The sequence below is a fragment of the Anopheles maculipalpis genome, chromosome X (assembly GCF_943734695.1).
Source record: "Anopheles maculipalpis chromosome X, idAnoMacuDA_375_x, whole genome shotgun sequence".
NCBI lineage: Eukaryota > Metazoa > Arthropoda > Insecta > Diptera > Culicidae > Anopheles > Anopheles maculipalpis.
In genome coordinates this window covers 6,712,736-6,723,440 of record NC_064870.1, presented here as the reverse complement: position 1 = coordinate 6,723,440, position 10,705 = coordinate 6,712,736, and the positions used below count along the sequence as shown (strand labels likewise).

At 43.4% G+C, this 10,705-nt stretch overlaps 2 protein-coding genes across 4 annotated transcripts in view; one reads left to right on the top strand and one right to left on the bottom strand.

Moving 5' to 3' along the window:
• The window catches only part of LOC126562065 (proton channel OtopLc-like), a 187,292-nt gene that overhangs the window by 70,362 nt on the left and 106,225 nt on the right, over nt 1-10,705 (top strand). The window lies entirely within an intron of this gene.
• The window catches only part of LOC126567994 (homeotic protein female sterile-like), a 49,873-nt gene that overhangs the window by 13,908 nt on the left and 25,260 nt on the right, over nt 1-10,705 (bottom strand). For 2 of the 3 annotated variants that reach the window (XM_050224392.1, XM_050224400.1), the window contains exons 2-5: nt 1,887-2,034; nt 1,588-1,788; nt 880-1,479; nt 589-756 (exon numbers count right to left, since the gene is read on the bottom strand). In XM_050224392.1, the coding sequence (XP_050080349.1) occupies nt 589-756; nt 880-1,479; nt 1,588-1,788; nt 1,887-2,012 (1,095 nt within the window). In that variant the 5' untranslated portion in view covers nt 2,013-2,034. Of the gene's footprint in view, nt 1-588; nt 757-879; nt 1,480-1,587; nt 1,789-1,886; nt 2,035-10,705 lie in introns of those variants that run through there. The other variant, XM_050224408.1, reaches the window with a different exon arrangement.

The following is a 10,705-nucleotide window of genomic DNA, read 5'->3' as shown; positions in this document are numbered from 1 at the left end:
AGTTGGTTGCAGTTTTTTTTAAAGAAAATAAATTTGATCTTCACATCGGACGCTAGTTTCATCAGTCAGACTTTGTACAGGGGTCACCATAGAAACGTCAATGCTGGTAGAAACCCTGATGGGAGCTCACACATTCGAAGATTGCACACTGTACAAACCAAAGGTGCACGATTGCCTCCAGGAGAGCATGAATGTTTCAGGGTCAAGGAATCATGCAAGGACAGCGACAGAAAATACCCGAGACATGAAGACTTTTCCGAATGAATAAAACTTGATGATCGGATCTCGGACCTCCCATCCCCATGTACACTCACACCCACACAGACAGTCACACACACACACACACACACGCATAAAAAAAAACATGTAAAGCGATTCCTAATTCGAGTACAGCGAGAACGCGGACTACACACAACACATGCCCGCCGGCGCGAGATATTTTCCGATAGATTTGGCGGGAAAAACCAAACGAGAAAAGTGAGGGGTGGGTGGGGAGGGTATACTATACTCTAGATAAATGACGAGCCAGAAAAAAACGGGATGAAGCCGGTAAGAGACCGGTTGATTGTACTGCCGGGTCGGACCTACCTGCATCAGGTCGGAGGACAGCGGATGGCGTACTGGTAACTCGGGCAGCTCCTGCTTGATGCCGCCCAGCGGATGGCCCGCCAGCGGATGTACCACCGGTGCCGGTGAGCTCACCTTAAACTCGTCGTCCGGTTTGGGACTTTGCTTGAAACTACTGTGCGACGAGGCCTACAACGAAAACAACAAAATAAACAAACAAACAAAAATCGGATTGGAACCGAGCATTGCAAGCGTGGTACTAACTTGAGCCTTGGTGGTTGGCTGTGTGTGGACGGGGGATGTCCCTCTTACCTGTGATTCGTAACCTCCTTGCCGTTCGTTCATCAGGGAGGGCGTCGAGGGCGAAGAGTTATCACAGGTGGTGGACATTTTACGCTTCTTCTTATTCTCTACCGTGCTGATTTCGCGATCCTCGGCGGGGAGGTAGTCGCGATCGTCGACCAGCGAGGACTGCATCAGATCGATGCTCGCACTCCGGGAGGGTTGTTGCTGTACCGGACCACCGGTACCGACAACGTGCGGGTGATGATGGTGGTGCGTTTGATGCGACGGTTGCTGATGTTGCGATTGGTGCGACGACTGTTGCTGTTGTTGCTGGTGCTGCTGTTGCTGCTGTTGCTGGTGTTGCGTTTGCTGTTGCTGCTGTTGCTGTTGCTGCTGCTGGTGCTGTAGGCGCTCGAGCTGGTCGTGCTCGGTGAGCTCCTTGTCGCGCAGCGGCCCATGATGCAGGGAGTTGTTGTTATTACTGCTAATTGTGTTATTGTTGTTGTTGGACGCGTTCGGTAGCGTTAGGGAATCGCGCTCATCCCGTGAGTCCCGGATCCGCTCCGAACGGAGCTTGTCCGCATCGGCCGAATACCGGTCCGCGCTACTTTCGGTCAGTCCTCGTACCTGGAAAACAAAAACGCGACCAGGTGGTGAGCGAATGAGCAAAAGCTACAATCTCGAATTCACCAAACAATCTAAGCGTCCCTAATGAAATTGGCATCCTCTAGTTACCTTGAGACTTTCGGCCGTCTTGAGAAAGTTTTGCAAATTGTGCTGGCCCACGTTCACCTCGCCCTGGTACATGAAGTCGAGCAGGGCGCGCATCTCGTTCACCTCCACATCCCGCAGGTAGATGATCGGATGCGGATGCTTGTTCTCGACGAATATCTGCTCGAAGTAGGGACTGCACGCGGACAGAATGGCTTGATGTGCCTGAAACGGAAACGCACAGGGCAGAGAGATATTAGCAATACTGTGGGACTATGCACGTGTGGGTCGAACAGTAGATGGTGTTGGTAGGTGTGATTTACTTTAACGATTCCTTTATCGCAGGCCAGCGTGACGTCGCACAGTTTCTCATCTTGCAGCAGCGTGGTGAGCACGGTGGTTAAATTAGACTGATGATTGTTCCAGCGCAAACAGTATTGCTGGTCCATGATGCCGGTGTCGGTGCTGTTTCTGTTGATCCACGTCGGACCGGTTCCAGATGGATGGGGAGGAAGAACAAAAAAAGAAAAAACACATTATTGCTTTCGCTCATCGTAGTACGGGGGCTCAGAGTTAATCTTCCCCAATTTTTTTTTATCAATCACATTTACTTCTCCGAGCCAAAAAAAAGTTTCTCCAAAAAACCACCAAACAAGCTCTAGTTTTCATCCGACACCAGGGCAGAGAAATACGCAAACCCGCAACAATTAGTCGATAAAAATTCAACAGAAAGAAAAATGGACGTCCTACAAAATTCGCGCCCACTTTGCAATGCAACTCAGTGGGTAACTTTTTTTTTATTAGGTTCGACCCAGACAAACCCTCAACCCTCCGGTCATCTGCGTCTATCTTTAATTGGTATTTAGACCGTAAAATAAAAATATCCTCCCCTTTCGCTCTCTCTCCCTCGCTTTCGCAAATGAATCAAGGGCTACGAAACCAGAGTGTGATAAGCGACCGGTTACACTTTGTTGCCACCAGAAGGCTCACGTTTAAGACCTTAATAAGCCGGGTATTCCTCACCAATATCGCTGTGAGTGTGTACTGCTGTGAAAGCTCGCCCATGGGAAGAGGACAACACAAAACCAAGCAAGCCCAAAGTTCACAATGCGTATCAAATGGCCAAATGGCACATTTCTATTTCGCCCAGCTTCCCCAACTGTTCTCACGTGCACACCACAGTTTTTGTGGTTGTCTTTCTTTTTATTTTGCACTTAATTTACCTTTTTCTACGGTGCCTGAGAATGCAGACGAATTGAATAATTCTTCTCCCCAACTCCCCCAATGGATGAGGGAGAAAGAGAGCATGGTTTAGCAATTAAAGCAATAGGAAGGCTCATATTTCTTCCTCCCTAGAGCGCACCACAACAGTGTGCCCAATCACTTTACTACGTCTTGATACCTTTCAACTCGGTTGAGACATACTGTAAAGGGCCCACAGACAACCTCAGGCAGTCTTCCCACAGTTCCACCTCCAGGGACCGGCGGCCATTTAATTTGTACAACAATTCGGCGAACGACTTAATGCTGGCAGTTATGGAGTTGAAGTATCGAAAAAAAACAGAAGCTTGTTTACTCGATAGCATGAACTTGTTTTGGAGGAATACAACTGATATCCAAGAAGTTAGTCCAAGCGGGTTAGAATTTGAACATAATTCTGTGAACATAATTAAATAAAGAAAACTTAAAAAGAACGCTCCACGATAGATCACTGATACCCCTAAACTCTTCAAGAACATTATAAATTCCTGGGACATATAGTGTAGTACGAGGATTGTATATACATTTCTGATGTGCACAGTATACCGAATAAGTTACGGCTAGGGCTAGAAATATGTCAGGAACTATCTCAAAACTGCTCTTCTGATCCTAGAGCAGAGATCCTAGTCTTCAAAAAATCAAACACGCATTGATTTCTGACGATGTTGTCGTGATCTCGAAATATATCGTTTGGTATACAGATCATACTAGCAGAAATATGATCGCATTTTGCTGATGTCCAATGTGATCGATCTGGATCATCCCGAGTATATCCACACTCCTCAATCAAGAGAGGTAATTGGTTGAGTCTTTATCTTTATTAAAACGGAAGATTCAAATTATGACAGCCGTTTGTGTTGTCTGCTGGAACAGCAAAACTTAACGAAAGGCAAACTTACAAAGTACACTGCCAAGAATTTGTATTCTCTAACACAAACGGAGACTCGTATTTGTCAAACCGTTTTCCGTCACCTTTTCGAAACGGAAAAGCGTCAAACTCACTCGGTCCTGTGTGTTTCCAGCTCGTTTTCCTGAGCAGTTTCGGGCATCTCTTGCTGCTCATTTGGTTCCATCTCTAATGAAATGTATTTGAGCACCAACGTTTCTTCCATAATACTTGGCAAATGCCACGGAGAAAGTTAGTTGAGCAGTTGCTCTATTAAAATCATTCCCTGTTCCATTTTGGTAACTCCCCTCCGCAAGAAACCGGAGCGTAGCAGTCCACTTTTCCTTTTGCCGTGAGTCCTTTTGTCCTTACAGACGGAAGCTTTGGCTCAATCTCATTAAGAATATTGAGCAAAATTCCTTCGATACACGAAAATTTTTCTTAAATCTGAAAAGACAACCTCAAAAACGTATCAAAAAGGTTCAAAAGCATCAAGTTCCAAAAGAACAAACATACTACGAAGCAGCCGACGTTGTTCAGTAATATCTTCCGTTCTTTCATCATCACTGCTGCTATCATCGCTCACATGATTTGAAAAAAAAAAAAAACATTTTGATATCCTAAATTTTAACTACAATATCTTCTCACAAAAAAGCAGTTGGGCTTAAGAGTAATAAAGGCCTACAAGTTGTACGGGATTCATGCCAAGCAAGCATGTATGGAAATAGTCTTTTAAACAAATCATTATTACAATGAGGAAAATTTTTTGAAATTGTTGCTTAGTGTCACAAAAGCTGATTTATGTATGAGAGTAATTTATAAAAACATTTCCCTAACTTATTTACTCATTTAAACGAGCCAATTCTTAGTGTGCTTTAAATAATTCTATTCTGAGCCATGTTTTTTAATTTAAATGGCTCAATATACGGAAAAAATAATATTAAAACATGATTTGAATAGAAGAATGATCGATTTACTAAAACTATTTTAAAACTAGTTAAAATAAGATTTTTTGGATTTTAAAAACCAATCGTTTTAATATTTTCAATATGTCCTACTCAGCCATGTTCACAAACGACTCTGCAGCTTGCATGTGAGTTTGTTGCGTGCAACTTGTAGGGGCCTAGATTACTCTTTAGTCAACAGTTGTTAACACTTCTGGTTTTATTTTTGTTGGTTTTATCAATTTGACAGACTGATTTTGAAGATTTAACGAAAAAACTTGCTTAGCGAAACTTGTCTGTTGCAAGAGCGGTTTCACAATGCAAATTTATTTTCCGTTTGTAAGAGATAATCAGGCCTAATGCTTCACAAAATGTACAAAATAGTATTCTTGTCGCGTTCAACTACCCATGCTGACTTGTATAGGTGTTTTGGAGAGTTTCTTCCAAAATCAAAAAAAGAAATTCATGTTTATTTACAGCTCTTTACCGATGTTTGTACTCATTTTCTGTGCCCAATATTTGCATGAGATAATCTTCCAAACAGGGAAGATTTCTAGGTCACGCCGGTCATCTAATGGCTTACTAAATTTATTGATGCTCCGTAGTTGGATAGTTGCTCGGATGTCACCCTGTATCTATTAGGATATTGTTCAGGATGAATCTCACCAACCCTCAGTCCACAACGCCTATAGTTTTGCTCAGGCTCAATATCTAATATATTGTGCATAGAGCTTGCAGTATCAGAAATTTCTAAAACCCATCCATTATACGATTAGGACACGAGACATTTGAAACCTCTTTCTATTATGGGGATGACACTTCAGCAGGCACGCTCTCTCTCTTTCTCGCTCTCTCCCTGTCAGAGGTTTGTGAAAGCCACCGTTGAACAATACCGGGGAAAAGTCGTGTTCAAAATCACATATTCCACAACCAGATCGAAGATTCAACAAGGATCGTTAATACCTCATCCCTCACCGGCATCGAGTTGGATGATTCACTGATTAAAAGTGGTCAGTGAATTGCGGGATGCCGCCCACCCTTGTCCGCCCCTTGGTGTCCCATATATTTTAGGCAGCAGCAACACCGCAAAGAAAGAAAGAAAAACTTTATTAGTGGTGTGTTGTGTCTCGTGGGTTTTCGGTTAGAAACCAGATAAGTCTGTATCGCTCAAAACGGACCTCGCGAAAACCCGCCAAAGGACCTAAATGTCAACAAAATAATATATGGAGGAGCGCACAAAAAAAAAATGGCACATCGGAATGTCGTAAGCAGCCAACATACACACACACACACACACACGTGCCAGTAACACTAGCAGAATAAAAACAAAATGACTGCCACCAAGAGCATCGGGTCCCTTTCAAAAATGTTTCACAAAATAAAATTAAAAAAAAAAACGCTTCACATCAGAAAAAAAACACACACCAAGCCCCGATAGGTCGTTTGGAATGGCGAAAAAAAAAAAGTAAGAGAAAAAAGATTGGTACCGGAGGGACATTTGATGCTCAACCAATAGGCAAAAGCGCCAAAGCCTGGTGGTGGCGACTGGAGAGGGGCATCTAGAGAGAAGGCAAGGTGAGTTGTTTTATTAAATCAACATATTGGAAACCTCTTCGCCAAAAACAGCAAACCACACACATCCACAAAAGCAGTGAGGCAAAAGAAGAAAAAAAAAAGATCAGCCCAAAGCAACACCACAGCGAAAACCGAAAAACTTGCATATAAACGAAAGATATTATAATAAAACTGGGGAACCTGGTGGAATGGTGATGAACCGACAACAGACAACAACAAAAACAACCGGCGAGCAGACAAAAATCGCCATCAATAACAGCGCGGAATTAGAAATTTGCAAATATTTACATAATATTAACATTAAATTTGATTGCAACCCAACAAACCAGTTTGTCGTTTTTCTAACCTTTGCGCCCAAATGTGGAACCCCTACTTTACTGGTTGGGCTCAAACTAAAAGACGCATCACACACACACATATTGATATGGCCGTGCTATATATTTTTTTAAAACATTTTTTCTGTGTGTCACTAAATCTACACATTTAAATCCCTTCTTGTGTGTAAATTTCCCTCCAACAGGCTAGAGAAAACAACTCTGTCTGAGGTTTTATTTAAGAAACTGATAAACACACCTAGACGGAAGCTTGCTTGGGTGTTGCTTCTAAAACGAATTTGCGTTGCAAATATTAAATTCCCTTTCCAAACACCCTCCCACCCCCCCCCCCCCCCCCCACGCACTCACACAATAATTCCAAAACTGCATTGCTTTCACTGGGCCAAACCCAACGCGGCGCGCGATCGGATATAAAAATCCGCGTAACCGATTTCTATGACACTTTACCCTTTTTACATCAAAATCGCCATCTTTGGGTGGCCACGCGCGGCAAGGAGGAGAAAAAAAAAGGGAACCGCGCGAAAGCTTTTAAGCCCAAATCACCCACAACACAATTCTCCTAAGGCAACGCCGCGGATTGAGATTTTGTGCAAAAGTTTTACGACATTTTGCAACACACACACACACATACGGACAATTTACGATCTGCCACAAGATCATTTCCAAACTTTTATTTATTCAATTTTTTTTAAATTTGGAGAGAAAACCTTTTTGGTGACCTATTTTTAAAGTGGTTTTGTTCTTGGCGTGTGTGGGAGTGAGCATAGAGGGTAGGAACGTGCGTCGATCGGCCCTGATACATCCATTCCATCAGAAAACGCAAGGAAGAATTGGATGAAGAGAGCTTCAAAAACGTAGTAAATAGTGCGGTATTTGGTTTGAAATCATTACCAACGCGTGTCCCTGGGAAATAGACTTAATATTAGAGACACATCAGGGACCGGGGTTCAAATCCCATCCCGAGCGTGTCCGGCCCCAAAGAGAGGACTCACTTTCCATCTACGTGTGGTATCCTCAAGTCTAAAAAGCCATTTCGATGGCCGGCGTGACCTAGAAAATTGTTAAGCGAAGGAGAAGAATGCATCCAAACAATCCTCAATAACTCCAGCTTATCGTTGTCGGTTTTAGAATTTTCAAAATTTTGTGTGCGTTTGCCCACTTCTTCAAATCTTCTAGTAGTGTAGAGATCTGGTTTCAGAACTAGATCATTTATGTCTAGTTCTACTTGCGGCATAACCTAAGTCTCATAAGTTATTCGATGGTCGGCGTGACCTAGAAGGTCGTTTAGTCAAGAAGAAGAGGAACGACTTTTTCTTAATTATAACATTTAACAGCCTCCCGAACCTTAGTAGAGTCCTGATGGAATTTGAACCCCAGTTCTGCCGTGTGAAGACCAGGTACCACTGTTGCCTTAACAAAAAGAGGGTTGGACATCTCAAGTCAATAAGATCACATCAATTTTTATTGATGTGTCTAAAAAAATCAACATCGTCGAGAATTTCTGCGAGTAAAAAAATTATTAGGTCCGCAAATAAATAATGGCCGTTTTGAAATCGATGGGGGCCACCACTGTGGACTGTGGCGCGATTTTGACGTTTGCAAATCAAGTTCGGGAATGACATAATCAAACTGTGTAAACAGTTTAGTGATTATTTCGTGCTACTCGCACGAATGTTACTACGAACTTCTGCAACCGGGAGTAACTATCACTGGTGAACGCTACCGGTAACAATTGATGAGTTTAAGCCGAGCAATGCGTGAAAAGCCGCCAGAATATTTATCACACCACGACAAAGTTGTTTCCCTGCATAACAATGCATGACTGGCACCATCGGATTTCCATCTGTTCCGATGCATGGCCCATGGATTGCCTGACAAGCAGTTCTCCTCCTATGAACAGATCCAGAATTGGTTGGATAACTGGATTGCGTCGAAAAACGTATTATTTTTCCGAAAAGGAATCCGTGACGCACCCGAAAGGTGGGAGAAAGTAATAAATAATAATGGCCAATACTTTGATAGACCCAATTTCTACAAATAAAAATACCACGAGTAAAAATAAACTTATGAAAAAACGGCCGTTATTTATTTCCGCACCTAATACCTATGTTCCCAACTGTCTGCAGAGGATTTCAATTGCATATTTCAAAAGCCTTGGATAATCAATACCGGCTTCTAATTCTGAGCTTCCAAGATTCCCCAACTACTAGACTAGTTTACTAGACTTTCTAATATCACGAGGTTGGATAATTCGTCTACGATCAGTCTACGGAGGGATGGTCCGGATGGGATGTTGCCTCCACCTCCGGTCAAAAGCCCCAGTTTAGCTAATAGTATAACTCCAATATGCACTAAGTTAGGTTTTAATTATCAAACGAGAAGAGTTCCCTCTTCAACAAAAACAAATCTTGAAGACGAAATCTTTAAAAGACTTGTAACAGCATATAGAAGTACACCATAAAGGGAGATGAAGATAGTTCTTCAGTGTTGAATTATGTCCAATAGAGACAGTTTACTACGGGATAGAGACGACCACCATTTAAGCCCATCCAAAGAAACCACTTGCATATGCGCCATATTGCATTTTGGAGCCAAACTGACAGTTCGCATCACAGCAGCGTCTGCCGTGTCGATGTCTGGTGGCGACGTCTAGTACGAGAAGTGTCTTATCTATAGATCTATAGAGTTGATCACCAACACTGTGAACCCTTACGAGATGAATCTCTCAAATGCCAAACTTTAGTGCGTTGTGTGCAAGAGTTAGAGAAGAATCGAAACCAAACTAATACAGCGCGTGCTACGGAGGTTTCGCTTTACGCTAAATTGTTGCCAATTCTTCTGTACTCTCGCTCTCTCTCTCTCTCTCTCTTCCCCCGCCGGTAGGTCCACCTCAATCCTTGTGCTGGGCTCATTAAACGTTGACCATGTAACCGCACTGTTCCCGCGCGACCAAAAACCTCCTCTCTTCCAGACACAAACACAAAGCTAACCTCCAAAAAAAAAAAAGGAACCAAACTCGCCCTACCCTTCTTATCTCCACCTGCGCCCCTCTCTGTTGATGCAAAGGGGTGTTGTACAACACACACCCAGGCGCGCCATCAACTTTGGGGGGGGGGGGATGGTTTGGCGATTTTTAAAATAGAACATTCTAACCCCCAGCTCTTACCCTTTGAAGTAAAAAGAAGAAGAAAAAAAACAGGAATTCACCCCATGGCGAATGAGACGAAAAAAATGGCGCTCGCGAAAAAAAAGGGTGCACTTCACCCGCCACCCTTACAAAAGACATGGATGCGAGGGGTGATATTGGAGGGGGTTGGGGGCATGCAGGAGGTCAAAAATAAAACAAAACACCCTTAATGCGACAAGGAAAGGAGGGACAAGGGAGGGAGAGAAGGGAAGGACCAACAAACACATAGAAAAATTGTGCGCAACGAACCTATTGGGCCACAGGGTTGATTTTTTTCTGTTGAGGTTGATTGGATGCGGAGTTTGTGGAGTGCACTATGAACACACATACACACACCGACACAAAGAGAGAGAGAGAGAGAGAGAGAGAGAGAGAGAGAGAGAAATAGAGGGAAACTGAGAGAAGGTCAACCTTTTTAGTGAACGCAGGCGCGAGTGAGGTGCGTGCGCACACGAATATTGGCGGAATTAAATTTTGGCGACAACATTCCGCGAAACCAACACTTACACACAATTCGCAACGCACACACACCAGCGAGATTTTTTTTTTTTTTGGTTTGATTTGCCCTAAGGCGCAAAGTTGGGCTTCATCGTTTTGCTTTGGAGCATATTAAACGTTGGAAGCGAAGCATATGGAACCATATGGTGCGGTGTGATGCTGCCCACACACACACACACACACACATACATACACACGTTAACACTGCCAAGAGATTCAAACGGGCGGTGTGTGATTTAATCGTATGCGCCAATTTTTTGGCAATCCGTTCCAACTCACCCCCGGTCAAATCGCGATCATCCCTCTCCGCGTAGCTCTATGGGGGATGATTGAGAATGAGAGAGAATGGGAGAATCGGGGGAGAGTTGGAGCAAAGCTTGTGACTCCGAAGTGAAGATTAGAAAATTGTTAGATGAAAAGAGTGAGAGCGAGAGCGAGAGAATTAAAGAGAGAAGCT